The 19899-nt window shown below is 44.1% G+C and overlaps 1 protein-coding gene across 1 annotated transcript; it reads right to left on the bottom strand.

Annotated features, from left to right (window-relative positions):
• Window positions 1-1999: 1999 nt before the first annotated feature.
• On the bottom strand, window positions 2000-19479 carry PUS10 (pseudouridine synthase 10). Its single transcript, XM_056852933.1, has 17 exons — window positions 19344-19479; window positions 18086-18349; window positions 17355-17441; window positions 16907-16941; window positions 15224-15335; window positions 13553-13614; window positions 11699-11744; window positions 11239-11303; window positions 10638-10723; window positions 9090-9215; window positions 8367-8423; window positions 7859-7935; window positions 6417-6472; window positions 4813-4930; window positions 3841-3983; window positions 2819-2918; window positions 2000-2267 (listed from the first exon to the last, which is right to left on the bottom strand). The coding sequence occupies exons 1-17, from the start codon at window positions 19467-19469 to the stop codon at window positions 2229-2231; spliced, it is 1599 nt and encodes a 532-aa protein (XP_056708911.1). The 5' UTR covers window positions 19470-19479; the 3' UTR covers window positions 2000-2228.
• Between the last annotated feature and the right edge of the window lie 420 nt (window positions 19480-19899).

Consider the following 19899-nt stretch of genomic DNA (forward strand, 5'->3'; position numbering starts at 1 on the left):
CCATTTTCTCCAGGGAAACTGATCTGTCACCTGAAACTCAGTTCTAATTCTAGGAGATCTTCAGGCCCCACTTGGTGGCTGGCAATCCTATACTACATGATACTGTGGGATTACCTAGTGCTACTTATTATACAGCAATACAGAACTTGCAGGTAAGCAACAATGTGAAAAGTGAAGAACTGCTGCACAATTGATGGCTATAATAACACCCAGAACAGCTCTCCAGTGACATCTTCAGGCCTTTATAATGTAACCACAGCTAGCTTTGCAGGGACAGCCATGGAAGCTGGGCTCAACTAGTACAATATAAAGTTGAGATTTTATTTTAAAATGTTTTAGACTATATAAAAACCTCAACTTTTAAAAAAGAACCAAGCTTCCAGCCTGTATGGCTGATGCCTTCTGGGACCCCAGAAGCCAGTGAAGTGACTCATCCTGATTTCCAGGGACTGGGGGGCAGACAGCAGGTGCCATGAATGCGTCACTCCCTGGTAAGCCTCCTCCAGGGATAACCAAATTAGAAAAGACGAAGAAGAGTTGGTTTTTATAGGCCGACTATCTCCACCACTTAAGGGAGAATCAAACTGGCTTACAATCACCTTCCCTTCCCCTCCCCACAACAGACACCCTGTGAGGTGGGTGGGGCTGAGAGAGCTCTAACAGAGCTGTAACTTGCCCAAGGTCACCCAGCTGGCTTTGTGTGTAGGAGTGGGGAAACAAATTAGTTCACCAGATTAGCCTCCGCCGCTCATGTGGAGGAACGGGGAATCGATCCCGGTTCTCCAGATCAGACTCCACTGCTCCAAACCACTGCTTTTAACCACTACACCAAGAAGAAAAACTATTGTCACAAAATGTTTGTACAATCATGGGGTGGTGGTGATGCATAATCTTGGCACAGAATTTGGATTTCATTTATTTTTTTTCAGCAGACTCCGCATGGCTGTAATAAGAATCTATGGTCTGCAGTTTGCAGTCAGAAACACCATATAGAGACAACCATTCATGAATGGATTTTTAAAAAGAGAGGTTTATTTTCTTTATTAAAAACCCCCCAAATCTGGAAGGTTTTTTGGTAACAAGTTGTGACTAAAATTACAATTTCCTTTGTATTTTCACATGATCCCGTTTTTTTTTTGGGTACCAAACACCACTCAATATCATGGTCAAACAACTTGAAAGGCCTCCTTGGCAACAAGTTAGTCATCTTAACATTATGGGCTCCTCCGAAAGCCGTACGATAAGAATAGATCCATCTTGATTAAAAGGCCTCCTGCTTACAGCGGATATTGCTTTCTTCTACCGTTCATGGGAGATGAGGCTGTATGGAGCGCCTACACATACCTGGGAGAAAGCTCCACTGAACACAGTGAAACTCCTGTACGGGCAAAAGCATGCAGGTCAAAGCAGGGAAAAGGCATGCTGATTTGCACAGCCCATCCCAGCAGTCTGCACTGTAAATAATTCCAAGCACCAGGATCAAGTCTGCAGCTGTTGCACTGCTGTTTCCTGGCACGGACTTGCTGCTGTTACTCCAAGGAATCGTCCTGCAAACATCCCATTTGCATTTCTGAAGTATAACGGACCTTATACTTAAAATATAGCAGGAGGAGATGGCGCCATTCAACATAAAAAAATTGCTGCAGTTAGGCTGTTGCTCTAAGTGATGCAGACACAGGAAATGGATACTGTTTTGTTTTCTCCTTTAAAAAGCTGTTACCTGACTGGACGGAGATAAGTTTCTCCTTTTTTCCTACTAAGGTTGCCAAAGCTTTGTCAGGCAAGCATGCACGACATTTCTCGGTGAGTGGTGCATTTTGCATATGAACCCTCTGATTTCCAGATCTGCCCTTTCTCATCCTTTCATATGAAAAAAGTCTCTTGAGAAGTGATCCAGCACTAGACAAGTCTATATTTACTTTGGGCTGTATCCTACTTCTCCATTCACCTAAGAATGACACCTTTCTCTTTTGGAAGGAAGCTCTGTACTTAGCTGAGCAGAAGGGTAAGATACACCCCAATTACCAGCCATTCAACCTGAACTTTTAAACCCAATTAAAAATAACCATTTATAATAAAAAAAATCTTTTATAGATCAACATGATCTAAAATGCATTAACAATTAGTCAGCAAATCCAATGGCTCACAAAATGGAGTTGGTTGTGCTCTAACCAGCAGCTGGTGAGATGGCAGTTCTTCACTTTCCCATCTTGAAAATTACTGGCTCATTAATTGTCCAAAGCAGGAGGCCAATCAACATCCACCGACTATAAAAACACAGGGAAAGAAAAAACAAATCAGGAACAGGAACAGTAATTCACTCTTAGTATTTTTGTATTTCTATACCGAGATGGGCTTACTGAATGCATATGATGCAATTCCATTCCTGTCGCTCAGCAGGTCTCACCTTACACAAGGTATGAATGGAAAATATGAGATCTAAAGGTAAGCCAACAGGTGCTCCTTGTAGGGAGAAGGGGGACATGTGTAGTAAACAAATTACAACAATAAATTACACCCCGGACTCACGGTCTGGACTCTCAGGGTGAAACTGAAAATGTGGAAAAACAGTACACAAAATGCATTTGTGCATCTGCTCCCTGGAGGAACACCAACATTCATCCTGAGACTTTCCTTGAATGGATACTGACTGGGGAAAGGGGGCGTTGCAGAGAGCTGTGGGTTTTGCAGGGATTAGGCATGCTTAATTGGCGGGTCAGAAGGCCTGAAAATAATCCAGTCTGGATGTGGCCTTAATTCCAAAGCTGGAGCAAATCCATTATTCTCACTGTGAAGTAGTGCAGGATGAAATACTCACTTCTACATCCAGCTCCAAGATGTCCGCAGTCGTCCCTAGCAACAAGCCGATATTGGGCTTAGTCCTTCCAAAGTCTCCGTGCACAAACTCTTTGATATAACTATATCCTCAGTTAGGGAAATCAGAAATAAATAAATCACTCTCCCACACAGAGACAGGACTGAAAAGACACAGAAAGGGCCTTAAGGGTGGTGTGGGGAGGAGGAGAGAGGCGATGTGATCAACAGTCAGCTGATTCTGGAAGGGGTGTATGGCTTTTTCAATCATTATTAATGGCATGCTCTATTATGCCATGCATAATGGCATGCATCTATTAATGGCATGTGTCTACCCATAGGAACAATGTTAAAGAAACTTAAAAGTCTGAACCAAATCAAACAACACCTGGTCCCAAGAAAAACCAAATGTTTATTCATTACACATCCAGCCAATCCTTCCTCTTGAGGATATTAGGGTGCCCTACACAAGGGGATCACACAGGCACCCTCCATACATGCTGGATTGTCTTTATGTGCAGCTGGCTCTGACCCCAGGGCAACCAGCCACTCACTGAAACAAAGGCTCGGTTTGAACAGCCTTTTTAAAATGGTCTCCTGGGTGGATTCTACTCAGAGGCTCACAAGACAGAGAGGGAAAGTTCCAGGAATGGGGCTGCTCCTGCATTACCAGCTGTCCCAATATTCCAGCTGGACGCAAAGATGGAAAATGCAACTGTGGTTCATATTAAATGTATGCCCCCATCCTAGTACTCGGAATCAGTAACAGGCTGCTTCATGCTTCACTGGAAAGCTGCCAAGATCACAAAAACCAGTATGCTGTACTCAGGAGTGCTGGATTTGAATGGGGCAGACCTGAGTTCAAAGAGATCACCAGGTGTCTTTAGGCTGGGAAGCAGGCACAGGGTTGCTGTGATGATAAAATAAGATAACCCTGTTTGTATGGAGGAAGGATAGGATACAAGAGTGTGAGATACATCACCAGTTACAATAGTCCCCTTTGGAATTTATCCTCAAGAAGGATACGTCCCTGCCTGCGTCTTTAGATGTAGCCGGAAATGATGCTCATCTATGTACTCTGAGCGCATGGTGTGGATGACACGAACCCGGACAGCTAGAGGTCGCCGGTGAAGGACCCGTAGGGGAGTTTTTTGATCAAGCTTTAATTCCTGTTCAAGGATTGAAAGCAAAGGAACAATCACGAAAGCATGTCCACAATGGAAGACAAACGCACAGACGGTCCCAAACATTTCGGTACTCTTACAGAAAACCAAAATCCTGCCCCATCTTGGTGTAAAAAAAGACAACATAATAAAACTCAACAGCTAACAACTTCTTGCCTTTTAATGAAACACCCAAAATCAGAAAGATGTCAGTAAGAAACAGCACAGTACACAGGACAAGGGGAAAGACTAAGAGGGAAAGCCAGCCTCGCCGTGGCCAGTTTATGAGCAATGGGGCAGCCAGGTAATTTAAAACTTTGGACTTAATTATCTTAGGGGTCCATCCTTCACCATTAATGTCAGGCATGCTGGGAACTTTAGTATCTAGGATGCATTGAGACAAAGGAAGGAAAAAGAAAAATGGAATTAAGCTGGGTGAAACTTGTCCATCTCTAGCTACAGTTGGCGTTTGGGGACCCCACTAGTGAGCAAGTATAGCTGGGGTTCAGGACCTTTGGGGGCCCCAAAGTTCCATCAGGGATGGAACCACTGAGAGAATTCCCACAAGAAGAGAATAGCTGGCTGTCAGGAATGTTTGGAGTTTCTTGGTCCCCTGAGGGTAGGAAAGGCGACCCCAAGGGAGACCTCAAAGTCCTTAAATGTGTGACTTTGTGGAATCCCCTTGCCTAGCAGCTGTACTTCCCTCCCCGCTTTCAGACATGGTAAAACAGGACGAAAAATGTTCATTCCAAAGCGGTCACAGGCTAAATGAGACAAGGACTGCGATACCCTTGTACGTAATAAAACCGGAAACACAGGCAGAGAGCACCCCAACCTTCATGCTGTCCAGAACTGCGACATCTTCATTCCGTATCTCCTTTTCTGTCCATATTAAGGCACTGTAGCTTTTGGTCTTGCCTTCTTCTCCTTCCTTCATATGCCCAATTGCCTCTCTGCCAGGAAACAAATTAAAGACACAACCACATAGCATTTTTTAAAGAGGAAAAGGACACCTCCCTGGCTCTTATAAGAGACTGGGGTTGCACTGATAGAAGGACGGTTGGAAGCATCTTTGTAAGAACTGGGTGGGATCTGGGCTGAGCGTCTGTTCCTCCACTGCTGCAGGTAGTTTGCCTTGGGGTGGCTAGAAGCATGGATTGAAGGGTAAGAGCCAAAGGGCTCTTGGACCATGGCTCACAGTGAGCCCACCCAGTGGATCCAGGACCAGCCCAGGGGTTACAGCTAGGCCGTACGTTTATTGTCGTTGCTTATCTAAACAACATTTTTCTGATTCTTTGTAAGCTGCTTTGACAAGGTTTGAGCCTGTCCGACAAGCTGCGGTTGGTCTGTGGTGTATGAGCTGGACCTAGACACAAGTGCCCTGAAGGGGAAACTCTTTTTCTCCATCCTGCAGCAGAATGCAATAAAACAGGGCAGTATATACCTTGAAATTTTGCACTAACATAAAGCCAAGTTCTTTACCCCCCCCCAAGGCTGCAAGCTGATGCCCACTTACCTGGGAATGAGCCTTACTGAATAAGTTGGGTTTACTTCTGGGTAAACATAGGACGATATTGCCAGCTCTGCAACTTACTTCCATACTTGTGCATATTTGCAAAAATTTGTTCTACTTATGCCAGTAATAGGAAAGAGCAAAGAGTTCCTTGCAAGGAGTGGAAGGTTTCTTGACTTATGGAGATTTTGCGTAGACTTCATCTCTGACTCGAGATTTCAGTAGAGGCTACTAAAGTTTTTTTTTTTTTTGGTTTTTTTACTTATTTTTTATTTCATAAACAAACATAAAATACATAACAAAACCTGAACACCACGTTACAAACATAAAATCTAAAACATACAAAAACAAGCTTTCCCTAGGTGAGCATACAAAATTTTGTTTTCCTCTTGTAATCTTCCCTGTATTGTACTATTCTAACTTTATAACATTGAATGTGCTGCTTTTTATTCAATTATTCACTCTCAATAGCTTTGTGTGGGCCCATTGCAAGCATTCATGGGAAACTGAGTTTTCCCACAATTCTTGGGAGCAGATTCAGCCATTATAGACTATGGAAAGTAAGTCTTTTTAAAATTCTCCCGGCAGGCATTTTTCAAGGTAGTCGTCATATTCGCAGCGTAGCTGCAAGGTACTCTCCTTGCATGAACCCTGAAGTTTCATAAAGTTTGGGACAGGGGATCCAATTTTATGGGCCCCTGAAGGGTTTGGCCCCCCTCCTCCACAGAAAAGCATTGTAAATTGTTTCCTTCTGCCAATCATGGCTTTATCCCATTGCAAATTATGTAATTGTAGTTCTGTCTTGTACTTCTTATCCGGTCTCAAAGTGGTGTTTTCCAAATAAGCTATCCTGCTAATCTAGACATAGAAAATGAGTGTCGATTACTCTATTTTAAAAATCTTTATTCAAGAACCTGCACACTCACCTGGTGACAATCTGTAAATCACGAACTTGGACTTTGTCTGATGAATTATTGATTGTCTATAGAAGTTTTTAAAAAAGAAAAGATTAACAATCCTGAAAGAGTAATTGATCTCACAGGAAAAGCAATTAGAATTCCCTCAAACCACAGCTGCTATCACACAGGGAAGGAATAGCTGGAATTGGTCGACCTCACAAGTGTTATGGTATGCTAATTGTTTAGATATTTATACCCAGCTTTTCTCCACAATGAGGACCCAAAGCAGCTTACATCATTCTCCCTTACTCCATTTTATATTCAAAGTCACCACACTGTGAAGCATCTTCGACTGAGAAAGAGTGAACTGGTTCAAGGTCCTGCAGTGAGCTTCCACGGTAGAACAGAGATTTGAACCTGGGTCTCCCAGCAGTCCAACAGTCTAACCACGACAACCCATCAAGTAGTAGGTGTCGGGGAAAGAACTTTGCCTGAGACTAGGGAGAGTCACTTTCAGTCCATTTTTTCTCTTTCCCCTCTAAATGCCCATGTCCTAAATAGCAACTATATGCATAAATTAAATTTAAACGTCTAAATTTTTTTTGCCATCAAGTCACAGCTAACTTATAGCGAACCCGTGGGGTTTTCAAGGCAAGAGACTTTCAGAGGTGGTTTGCCATTACCTGCCTCGTCACGACCCTGGCATTCCTGGGCGGTCTCCCTTCCAAATACTGATCAGGGCCTACCCTGCTTAGCTTCCAGGATCTGATAATCTGGGTTCTGTGATCTGATGACCTGGGTTATCCAATTGCATCTTACTGTTATCAAATCAATGAAAGGGCCACAAGCCATTTCAAAGTACTTGGAATGTTGCTCGCTGTCTCCAGTGAGATCTGATAGGCTGGCCACCTCTGGTCACAGCCACATGTGCCTGAGCCACCTATTTATTGATAGGATTTTGCCTTCCAGTTACCACCAATTTATAGCTGTTAACAAAGCCCATGCCAGAACAAAGTGTGTCCTTTCAAGGACACCACTTCAATGCCAAAGTAAGATATTAATGGGAATAAATGGGATCATTAATTAATTAGAGGGGTTGTGGCTCAGTTGCTGAGCAGATGCGGTGTGTGCAGAGAAGTCCCATAAATCCATTTCAAACCTCTCAGGCAGAAGGAGCTGGGAAAGACCCATCTCTGCCTGAGACCCCAGAGGACCACTGCCAGAGTAGAAAATATGGGGCCAAACGGACCAGTGGTCTCTGATCCAGTATAAGGCAGCTTCATATGTTTAACACAAGTTCAAGGCGGAATTCTTTCCACTTCGTTTGGAAAAAAAACACAGGAAAGAACTACCCAAACCAGAAAAGATACCTCATTATGGAAGAGGACTCAAGCTTTGTCCACAACGCGCTGCACTAAAATGATCTGGTGGCTCAAATGCGAGATTTTCATGACTTGCAACCTGTTTACCTGCTGAAGTGCCTTCATTTCCTCTGCAGCCAAATGCACTCTCCGAGGATTCACCAACTCAATTGCAAAGGGCCTTCCTGTCAACATTTGGCCAGCCAGGGGCAGTGGGGGAGGGGGAGAGGGGGAATAAAGTAATATTCAGATTTTTAAAATTCTTAACTGTGCAAACATCTTAGATAGTTCAACAACTAAATATTCAGAATCTGACAAAACATGAAGCAAGGCAGAGTTTGGGCTACTAAAGCATTAGCCCAAATCCACAAAATCACTTTCCTCCAGAGATGTCTCTGATAGGCCGGGCTGCTGGTTCCTGGATAAAGAATTTGGCATCCTGATATATATATAGTACAGCACATTTGTAGGCCTTAAAATGTATGACCTATTTCCAGTGAAAAGGCAGAGAGGCAGCTCAAGTTGGATTTCTAGTAGTTGGAGGGCAAGAGGATAAAGTGCCCGAATGTAGCTTAAAATCATCTTAGTCTATGCAAAGAGGGAAAGGTGAGCTTACCGTTGCCCAACGTTCTTACATCCACGTCTTCTCTTCCAGAGGATGAAAAATTAAAGCCTTAAAAGCAGAAAGGAGATGGCCACTGAACTCACACCAGGTAATATTTCAAAACTATTTCTGGTCCTCTGCTATGTTTAAAGGGTTCCATGTGGCACTGTATGTTGAGCCATGCTCTGGACCCCAGGTACACAGTTTATGCATCGAGTGTGAAAACTTTCTGCCACCTTGATCCTCCTACCAAGGCATTTCACTGGCAACTTTCCCAGCAGCAAAAACCCTGTAGGAGTCATCAGTACTGAAGGGGTCGTCATGTTGCATACAGCAGGGTAAAGGGTGCTCTGTTGAGGTAGCACAAGCTGCCAAGGGGTCGTGACCAAGGGACGTGAGCAGATTTTTTCTTCTGTATGCCATGATGCTACTCTGATCTCCAAAATCAGATGGGGAGGGTGCTCTACAAGCTTACAGTTTATTTTATTTTTTATTTACAATAAAAAGATTTTTACCCCATCTTTCTGTCCCCATAAGGCCACCAAGGCAGCTAACAAGATTTTAATTTGTATATTTTAATTTATCTTAATAGCCACTGAAACAACAAACATGCAAATATTTCATTAAAACAAATTCACACATCCAACTGCAAATATTTAAGCACTGAGTATACACAGCTCTGGTTAAGATGCATGTGTTTTCATGTGCCCCATGTGCAAAAGCATCAGCACTCACTGTCTGCTTTGAAAGTGGCCATGAGATGCTCTGAGATCAGCTCTTCCACAGAAGACTCCATCTTCCTCTCACCGTCTATAATCCAGGGTGTCTGAGGTAATGTTCTTGAGTATTTGTTGTATCTTCCTGTTAAAAAAAAGGATTTATTAATCCTCGGGGTTTGCAAAAGAAATAAAAATTGCTTTCGCTTGAAAAAGGGAATCTAAGTGCACAGCAAGGTTAACTATTTGTTTACATACATATTAATTATATTTCTCTACCACCTTTATTGTACCATGGAATTCAAGGTCAGTCGTCACAATTAGCATCTCTACCTCTCCCCCGGCTGTATTTACTTGGCATTAACTATCCTAAACAATCTCAACAGACATTCATTCAACCCAGGGTAGGCAATTATTCAGAATATAAAAACACTATGAAAACAGAAACATGAACAGAGGGCTGTAGCAAAGTATACTATGGATGTCAGTTGTGGACATAACGGCATGGATGTTCTACATGTTATTGGACGCTGTGCTATTATCAAGGCTGGCTCAAGTTCCCGAGCAGCCCCAAAACACCTTCCTCCCTGCCAGGATCCAAAGTGGGGTGCGCAGGAAGTGCTTCTGCAGCTTGCCCTGGAAGGATTTCTGGCAGATAACAGCGTTGGCGCATATCTCTTTATTTAAACTGCTGTATTGGTTCTTTTTGCCCTGATCTGGATGGCCCAGGCTAGCCTGATCTTGACAGATCTCAGAAGCTAAGCAGGGTCAGCCCTGGTTAGTATTTGGATGGGAGACCACCAAGGAATACCAGGGTTGCTGTGCAGAGGAAGGCACTGGCAAACCACCTCTGTTAGTCTCTTGCCATGAAAACCCCAAAAGGGGTCGCGACTTGATGGCACTTTACACACGCATTGGTTCTTTTTGGGTGTACTTCATTTTGTAAGACCGTTTGCGTTCTCAGGCTGGGGGGAGAAGAATGGGATAAGAATATTTAAATAAATCAGTGATGTATTTTGAGTTCATCTGCATATTCCTATCACATCAATGCCCTGGTTTTCTTCCACTGTGGAACTCAGTGACTCAGTGGTAGAGCATCTGCTTGGCATGCAGAAGGTCCCAGGTTCAATCCCCAGCATCTTCAGTTAAAGGGACTAGGCAAGTAGGTGATGTGAAAGACCCCTGCCTGAGACCCTGGAGAGCTGCTGCTGGCCAGAGTAGACAATACTGACTTTGATGGACCCAGGGTCTAATTCAGCAGCTTCATGCGTTCATGTGACTTGCACAGGATTCCAAGTCAGTCTCCCATCTAGACGCAGACCTCCTTAGCATCAGCCATAAGTCTGCATCTATGGCCATGAAGCCATTTAAATGTAATTTAAATAATTAAATGACTTTCTTGCATTATATGAGGACTCACATCCCTGCTTAATCAGAAAAAGGGCCTAGGGAGAAAAGGGTACTCTACAAAGGAAGGGGGACTGCACAGAGCCCCAGGATAGGCAGTGAAAAGAACTGGCACATTTGAAATAAAGATAAAAGTATTGCAAGATTATTATTTTTTTACCAGCCACAAATATTGCACTATTTGTACACTGAATGTCAACAGCCGAGCAAGGAGTCTTAGGTGAACTTGGAGGAGAATGAAAGTTCCTGTATAGGAAGAGATATAAAGAATAATCCATTACAAACAAACAAGACAGGCATCCTCATGTGCAAAATGGTTAGGTGCAAGCAAAAGCAACAAGAATGCCATTTTGCTATCCACTTGCTCCCATATGCCGACGTGAGTGGCCCCAGCTCCGGTGTGCAAGCCCAGGTGCCAGTCCCTGGCCGCCGGTGGTTGTGTAGGCTTCTGCACTGGCCAGCGAAGGCCTCCTAAGGCCTTTCGTCCCAAATTTCAGGAATGCGCTGTAAATGAATAACTGCCAATGTGTAACTATCTTGTTATACATCTGAAACTCAGGGTGACTAACGCACATATAAGCACACCCCACCATGCCCAAAATTATATCAAGTTATGCAGCATAGACAAAAGCTGCCTCTGTGGGGGATTTCATTCTCTTTAATTATTTCAAGCCTTATACGATGCATTCCCCTTTAATATTTTACTTCTCGCCTTGATCCTAAATGGAGATTTCCCAACTCCAAAGTCAACACAGACTTACTTATGGAAATCGTTGTCATCTATCAGATCCAAAGCCTTAACAACGGCCATTCTGGTGAAGACGGACTGCAGAGAAAAAACAATGTAGCACATGTCAGCAGGCGTGTTGCATTTCGTTCTTTTTTTAAATTCAGTCCAATTTAGGAGGCAGCACGGTTATTTCTCTCCAACCGCTGGATGTCAACTTTGCAGATTTCTGTACTGTTGCTGTTCTGGTTCACATTGAGTGTTTTACCACAGAAGAGCGATTAATAGGCTTTGGTAAATAAAAAAAAATCCAGTATGCAGTTTTAGCACATACCCCCAAAGGCTAGCCAAACACATGGGTCTTTCCTGGTACACTGATTACATTCTATGTTAATTAAAATATCTGTTTCATTTGGTTTTCACAGTGTATGCTTCTGCTGTCAAGGTGAATAATGAAGGGAACAATGAAGGGAACTCCCACTGAAACATTTTACCTGTTTGTTTTTTGCTGGTTTGAAGCAACTCGGACACGTCCTGGCACTAAAAGCAAAAACACAAATTAATCACAAAGATTCTGCTTCTTTGAAAAGTCATCAACATGAACTGTCAAACAAAGGCGGCAAGGAAAAGGTTCTGGAGGCTAGTGCCAGTTGAAACTCGGGCTGCAAGTGCCAGTCAACTAAAAAGGTGCCCCCCCCCCGAATTAATTGGCCATTATTTATCAACACAACTGCTGGTGGCTGAACCTGTCTCAGAGAAGGCATCCCCACCTCTCTCAAGCAGGAGGGAATGCCTCTTCCTAAATGGCTCCTGCTAGAACAGGTAGGTGCATGTGTCATCTAAGAAGAAAGAGCTTTTGTTGCAGGCACAAGCAAATTTATTCAGATTTCATCAACTGACTGACAAAAACAAGTACAGTTTACTGGTTAACATTGTTTCCATCAGGTGAAAGTCTTAGCCCCAACATTTTGCTGAAGAGGGGGAATATTGCTCAGTGGTTCAGTAAACACTTGGCATGCTGAAGTCTCCAGGTTCAATTCCTGATATATCAAGTTAAAAACATCTCCAGTGGGAGGTGCTGCAAAAGATCCTTCTCTGACCAAGATCTTGGAGAGACACTGCCCAATCAGAGTAGACAATACTGATCTAGACAGGCCAAAGGTACGATGACCAACAGCCGCTTCATATGTTCACAAAGAGGAGCCACTGAAAATACCAGTTTCCTTCAGCAGCTTCTCTGTTTGCAGCTGGCCGACTCCTTCAGTTTCCTCAAATCTTATTCTCAAAGTGATACTCGGCGTTCTTTACTGAACTCACTTTAAAGCCCATGTGGTTATGCAGTAAGTCCACAATCACAAGGCCTGATGCAGCAGTTACACATCACACACACACCCGCTTTAACCCCTATACTGTATCAGAGAGGGATGCTTCATATGAGTCAATATGGTGCAGTGGTTAAAGGGCTGGATCTGGGAGATCTGGGTTCAAATCCTGATTCAACCTTGAAGCTCACTTCATAACCTCCCTCGCTTTCAGCCTAGCCTATCTCAACAGGGTCATTGTGAAGACAGGAGGGGAAAACATTGTCCACCACTTTCAGCTCCTTGGAGAAAAGGCAGGATAACAATGTGATGCCTTTTAAAGATACTTGTGTCCCCTCTTTAAAGAATGAACTCCCTTAGTCCACTGAGGCTTGTTCATGTGAATGTCACCAGGTCAAGCTCACTCCACTCATTATCAGGTGGCACCTGACTGCTACAAAGAAAAAGACCCATTCCTCTTGAAGAGTGAGAACAGGAAGAGTTCTGGGAGAGCCTCATGTCACTATGCTAAATCCAATCCTACTTGCTGGAAGAGATGGGGAGCACACTCTTAAAAATAAAAACACCTCATGAAGAGCACAGAAGGAACATTCAAGTGTATAACCTCTACAGCAGGGGTCTCCAGTGCAGTACCCGTCAGTGCCATGGCGCCTGCCAACACCTTTTCTAGTGCCTGCCAAGTGCTTTTAGGAAGTGGGTGGGGCCAGATAGGGCTTTCACCCAGCAAGGCTTCTGATTGATTATTGGAGATTTCCTTGGCTGTGCAGATTTTTTTAAAATGTTGCTTTGGCATCCGCTGCCACCACAGCACAAGGATCTATGCTGTGTTACTGAAGTTAAGCTGTGGCAATCATTTTGTGGTGGCTCTGCCTCCATTTTGTTGCTGCGTCCAACATGCCACGTCTGAATTCCAAATGTGCCCGCAGGCTCAAAAAGGTTGGGGACCCCTGCTCTACAGGAATATTTAACAGCGACTGTCTCTGCTTGGCCGACCTCTGCCTAAAATATTATCCCATCTTGACTTACAGGAAATGGCAGTCCTCATCTGTTTCTGGATGAGCAAAGACCACGCTCACTTCAAACAGGCTCTAGGTTGCAATCAGAGAGAGAAAGTTGTTTTTACATCAGCACTGGCACATTATTTCCCATCGCCCTCGATACACTTCAGTTTGTCTATCTGCCAAGGACCAGTCCTGGAATTCATTTTCAAGCTTTTCTTGAATTATACCACTTTAGAATGCAAGTGTGCTGTGGGGAAAGTTACATATTTGCATGCTTCCCTGTGAAAAAAAAATCCCACACATAGCTCTGATTCTATATCCCTGATTCTGTTGCATGCATATACTGGCCCCTATATGCTGGAGTGTGTGAAGAATAAAGGAGAAGCTTGCCTCTAGGCATTTCACTGAGTACTGGTGGGTGCCGCTGTGCCAGTGGCTACTACTGACACATTTAATGGGCCAAAAATGTACAGACAGCTCACTGTGGTAGGATGTTGCCACATGCAGCATTTGGAAGTCCAGCACTAGCTATGAGCCAGACGATTTTGCACAGCCTTCTTTTAAAAGAAGAAGAAGAAACTTTGCATACCAGCCCTAGTTAAAACTTGTAAAAGTGGCTCCAATGTTTATGTAGCAATCATGTTTGCCTTGAGTTCCCTGGGTTTCTCTCGGCAAACACACAAAGGATGAATGAGAGACTCCCATTACTAAAGGCCTGTTTTCATGGGCCAGAAAGGCAGGACCCAACCAGGGCTCCCAGGCAAGAATGCAGAGGTGCTCCAAGATATGAGTCTATTGTGTTTATGCTTGAGTTTCCCACAGCAAACATTCTGTAGGATATGGAGTTGGTCTAAATACCACATGGATTGCAGCAGAAAAGAGCTGATTGTGGGATTAGGTTTCCCACTGAAACCAAGGGGGGCGCAAAATGCTTTAACGTCAGCTAGTCCATGCCCTTTGCTCTCCTATCACTTCCTTCTGAAATGTAAAAAATGAGCAATATTTCCTCTTTTTTTCTTAACGACACCACTGTGATCTAGTCCTATGGGACATCTGGGTCTGGGCTGCACCACTTCACATATGTGTGAGAGAATGATCCTCTGCATACAGAAAGCCAACACAGGCTCAAGCCTATCCTCCTCTCCAACTTACCAATTTTATTTCTTAGATGAATACTCAAGATCGGCTCCTAGAGAAGCCAAACCTTCACTGTACAAGGAGGGTTTTTATTTTTGTACAGAGTAGCGATCAAATGTATTTACAGGCTAGATGAGGCAGCTAAAACAATTAAACTGAGGCTACCATATGTTGGTCACATCACGAGAAGATAAGGCTCACTGGCAAAGACAATGATGTTGAAGTCAGTAGGAACATGAGATGGATGGGTTCAATCAAGGAAGCCACGGCCTTCAGTTTGCAAGACCTGAGCAAGGCTGTTAACAATAGGACATTTTGGAGGTCATTAGTTAATCTGGAGGTCATTGATTAATTTGCTGTTAATGAATTAATGACACATGGAAGAGGCAGTGGTCCAACTCAATACAAGGCAGCTTCACACGCCGAGGTGCGTTAAGCGATGCATGACCCTGCAGTCTGAAATGGGACAGCCCAGATACAGACCAATGCACTCAATGGCAAAAAAAAGCCCTGTGGCAGCACATGTTTCCTTTGTTCACGATGCTTATTTATATGATACCTTTCCATCAGCTGGAACCCCCAGCTCCTCCAAGAACAGGGGGTGGATAATCCATTTGTATGCTTCCTTCAGTTGAACAAGGTCATCTTTTTCCACTAAAAGGTCCTGTTTCCTAAAAGAAAGGGAAGAGGGGAAGTGACACAACCATTTAAGCCAAAAAAAATCGACTCTGGCATCCTTACGAAGTTAATTTGATATTTTAAAGCAGAAGCTAGATGATGTCGAAAGGCCACTCCCCCCCAGTATATATTGGAAAGGGGGGGAATCAACCAACCAAGGGTCTGTTGCCAACCAAAGGACTAGCAACAACCAGAACAGAGGATGCAATGCTTATTCCACAAAAGGAGTGAGCAGGACTATGCTGAATGGAAGCAAGGTTGGCATTGTACGGAAGTAAAAACTTCAGATATGATACTACAGAATGAGCCTTCATTTTTTTAAAACTACCTTGTTTGTTGTAATGACTGCCACATTGAGAGCGGTCACTGTTTCCCAGTAAGCAGCTGAAGCGGGTCTGTCGCTGCATTAATGCTGCCGCGCTCCTGCAATGGGCATTGCAGCCACTGTGAAAAAACTAACGCTGGTGCTCTTGGTCTATTAAAAAAAAAGTGTTCCCTTCCCCTTCTGCCCTGCCAGTTCCCCAGCAACCCCCTGGGGCTAGGGTTGCCAGGTCCCTCTTCGCAACGGCAGGAGATTTTGGGGGCGGAGCCTGAAGAGGGTGGAGTTTGGGGAGGGGGGGACTTCAATGCCATAGAGTTCAATTGCCGAAGTAGCCATTTTTCTCCAGGTGATCTGATCTCTATCAGCTGGAGGTCAGTTGAATTAGCAGATCTCCTGCTACTACCTGGCAGTTGGCAACCCTACCTAGGACTGAGCAGCCTCCTCTTTTTAATTGACTTTCAGAGTCAGTCTTCATCAGCATTCAGAAAAGAGCAAGAGTCCAGTAGCACCTTAAAGAGTAACAACATTTCTGGCAGAGTATGAGCTTTCAGATATCTGAAGAAGTGAGGTGTGACTCACGAAAGCTCATATCCTGCCAGAAATTTTTGTTAGTCTTTAAGGTGCTACTGGACTCTTGCTCTTTTCTACTGCTACAGACAGACTAACACAGTTACCTATCGTGATTCATCAACATTGTTTTCGTTTTGCTTGTTTGCTTTGGGGAGTGGGGGGAGGGTGGTGAATTAATTCGTATTTCCTTCATGACTGGAGAGTCCCCGAAGTATGCCTTGTTGGTGGATGGTTCAATTTTGCTGCTTTTGTGATTGGCACACAGGCCAGCCACTTTACTATAGTGATGCTACCATTTGGGCAGCAGTGGCTGAAAAATAAGGCTTCTATCATACAAGTGCAGGGACAGAGTGACTCCTCCCATCCGTGTCACAGTCCCGCCTTCCTGGTGCCAATTTTCAACTAGGTACCAGAAGTTCAGGGCTGTGCATCGCTGAAATAGTTTCTATTCATCTCCTTGCTGCTCCCTGGCCTGGTTCCTATTGCAGCCTGCCACCTAGTGGTAGGCAAGAAGGAGGCAGAATGGAACAAGGCATCCTGCCAAAATGAAGTCAGAGTCTGGTGATCATTACCAGAGGAGAAATCCACGGATGAAGGCAGAAGAGTACAACTTAGCAAGCTTCATTCACTTGAGGGTCAGGATGGAAAAGACTTTCTCCAGAAATTACTCACCCCAGTTCCTCTTTTACCAGCAGCCATGCGGCATGCTTCAGGCAGGCAGACCCAGAAAGAAGATGGGGGGGGGGGGGAAAATAAAGAGAGAAAGTTGTGAATGAAATAAAAATTTTATGACCTCCTGCTCTCTAAACAGCTAAGGAAACTGATGAGAAATCAGCCACTTCACACCACTGATGCGATGATTTGCCCTCCCCAACCCCTAAAGCTGAGCTTTGCATCAGCCAGGCTGCCAAACAGCAGAGGCCACTTACCCTCCTGCACCACCCCCAGCTCACCCAGCCCTGGTTCAGCCACAACTTCTCCTGTGACTCCAGATGTATCACGACATCTGCCCTGGCAAAATGTATTTCCTAAAGCAAAATCTGCTTTAGGAACAGCACTCTTCACCCTCATTGCGGACACAACTTAAGCATGAACAACAGCACTGGCAGCAAACACTCACCTCTCGGACGGAAAGCTGCGGAGGGAAAGACACTGAGAACACAAAGCTGGAAAACTGATATTCAGAAGAACTGATCTCCTGGCAGACCTGGGAAAAGAGGGATCAATAAGAAGTGCAGCCAGACTCTGTCCATGATTCAGTTTCCTGCTTAGAGGGCCAACAATGTACATGGGACGGTGATGGGGAAGAGTCAAGAATGGATCTACAGTTAGCATGGTTGTGTCAGAGGCACGCAATTGCTGCAGGTAACAATACCAAAAACTCAGACTTACAGTCTGTGTTCTCCAGCCCCAAATCACTGAGTCCCATGATTTGCACAGAAGCACTGCACACAGAAAGTACTACTCTGCTAACCGGGCAAAAAAACAAGGCCAGGCATCTAGCATTTATATCAGACATGGCTAAGACTGAGGTTTCACTCAGACTGCCAATCACCCTTGGATCAGTATTGTGAACCCCATTTCCTTCTGTGCTACAAGAGGATTTTCATGCCTGAGTGCCCAACAGTCTAGGTTCTCAGTAAGGGAAAGTTACATGGGACTAAAAAGGCAATGCTATGCAGAGATAGTCTACTTGAAACCCACTGATTTTAATGGCCTTAGATTGAAGTAATTCTGCAAATGATTGCACTGTAAGAGATAGAAGAGCCTCACTGCGATAGATGCATGCTGCACTGCAGACTTGTTAGTTGAAAAACTGACATACAAAACTTCTGACTGGCTGACACTTACTGCTTTGACAAAATCCATCTCACAGAGCTCCTGCAGAATTCCCAGGCACACAGTGCAAACAGGAGGCCTAAAATTCTCATCAGTAGCATTTCCATCCTTCTCTGAATCGGTCAGCTGTTGGCTTCCATTTGGAGTCTGTTCTTCAGCTTCTTCTTTGGTGCTCTCAAGTCTGATTATTTTACATGGCGGCTGTGCCGTTTCACAAGATGATTCACTCTCATTGTTACTGCTCTGCAGGAATGTGCGTAGTTCGCAGAGCAACTCCTGATCAAACAAGAAAGCACAATAGGACTTTGTTGGAAGGGAGCCACATATGGCTTCAGTGTGCAGTGAGATCCACATCCCCACCCATCACTAATGACCTAACATAGTCCTGGACTCAGAGCAACGGTCCCTATAAAACCATGGCAGTCTTTGTACATAGGATGGCTCTAACCCTGAGTTTAATGTGAAGGGAGGCAGATGTCTATCTGTTAAGAAACTACAACACAGGGAAGGTCGCTAAGGCTCTGTGTAAACATGCAAAAGATCATGCTAGAAATGTATCTGTGTCATTAGAAGCAAAGGCAGAAAGTGTACTTCTGGGTCAGGAAATGGAGCAGAATGGGGACTGGGCTTCTAGGCATGTGACAAGATAAAGGACCAGTTGGGAAGATGGAGAGAAAAGCAAGAGAATAGGCTACAGCAGAGGATGAAGAAAACAAGAACTTCTGCTGGCTCAGAGAGCAGGTAAGACATCCTTGGTCAAAACACTCAACTGCAACATTATCAGTCACAGCAAAAAAAAAAAGTTAGAAGGGGATGATTTTAGAAGGATTGAAATCTGCTCAGAACTATGGGGACCCATCAGGGAAGTTTCAAACTTAATCTTAACCCCAAGAACTGTATTAGTGTATCATGAGAACCAACTGGGGTGATGTGTGTCCAGATTTTCATTCCCTTCAATTTGTTGTCATGATCCCCATTTGTGTTGACAAGGTGGCCTTCCTAATGTTGCAGTTGGCTGTTTCCTCATGCTACACACTGGGCAGGAACACTTCTCTTCACCCTATGACCCTTTCTACACACCCCATTCAGAACCCTTGTCACTACCTTCCATGCTAAGATTGTGTGAGCCCTACCTTCCCCACCCACCAACCTCCTTCCATTTCCCAACTTCCTGTTGAATGTTTCCCTTGCTTAGAAAACAGGGCCATTGTGGCCTGAAAATTGATTACAGCCACCATCTCACCCATCATGTACTTTAATTTAACCAAACCTTCTCAGGACGTCTGTATAAAGCCTGTAGTTTCACTCGGCAGAACCTGAAAATGCATCGTGGGCATGCTCCAAAATTCAGTAGCATCTGAATAATAGGTTTGTCTTTTTCTGACAGTTCAATCATGCTGGAGATGCCTATATTTTAAAATAAAGAGATTCTTAGCCTCTTTTTCTGTAGCATTCGGAGGGGGAAGAAGAATAACAAATCATATAAATTCAAAAGAACAGATCTTGCCCACTTAGCTACCAATTGGTTCACTGCCGTATTATACCCTTCCCTTGGCTCAAGAAGCTATACTACTTCTTTCCAATTTCTCCAGTTCTTTAACAAACCCCTTCCTGAGCTCTCCCAGCCTCATGTCTACAGCTCTACTGCCATAAGCACACTTATTGTACAGATTAACTACTTGCTTTACATTGAGTTAATTTACTTTGCAATAGCCCTTCTTTGCTGACTTCTGAAGCAGGGTGTACATTACACTGATTATTACAGCTGTTATTTGACTCATCTTAAAAACACTTAATGCTAGTTGGACAGGCTAGGCCTTGAAGGA

The sequence above is a fragment of the Euleptes europaea genome, chromosome 7 (assembly GCF_029931775.1).
Source record: "Euleptes europaea isolate rEulEur1 chromosome 7, rEulEur1.hap1, whole genome shotgun sequence".
NCBI classification, from domain to species: domain Eukaryota; kingdom Metazoa; phylum Chordata; class Lepidosauria; order Squamata; family Sphaerodactylidae; genus Euleptes; species Euleptes europaea.

What these genes read in the sequence shown, in the direction of transcription:
- PUS10 (XM_056852933.1), bottom strand. Translation starts at nt 19,469, where the DNA reads ATGATTGAACTGTCAGAAAAAGACAAACCTATTATTCAGATGCTACTG. An exon ending in GATTTACAGATTGTCACCAG is followed by an intron (nt 4,931 to 6,416) that starts GTGAGTGTGCAG and finishes GTTTCCTGGCAG; the next exon opens with AGAGGCAATTGGGCATATGA. An exon ending in CTAAAGACGCAGGCAGGGAC is followed by an intron (nt 2,919 to 3,840) that starts GTATCCTTCTTG and finishes CTGAGGATATAG; the next exon opens with TTATATCAAAGAGTTTGTGC.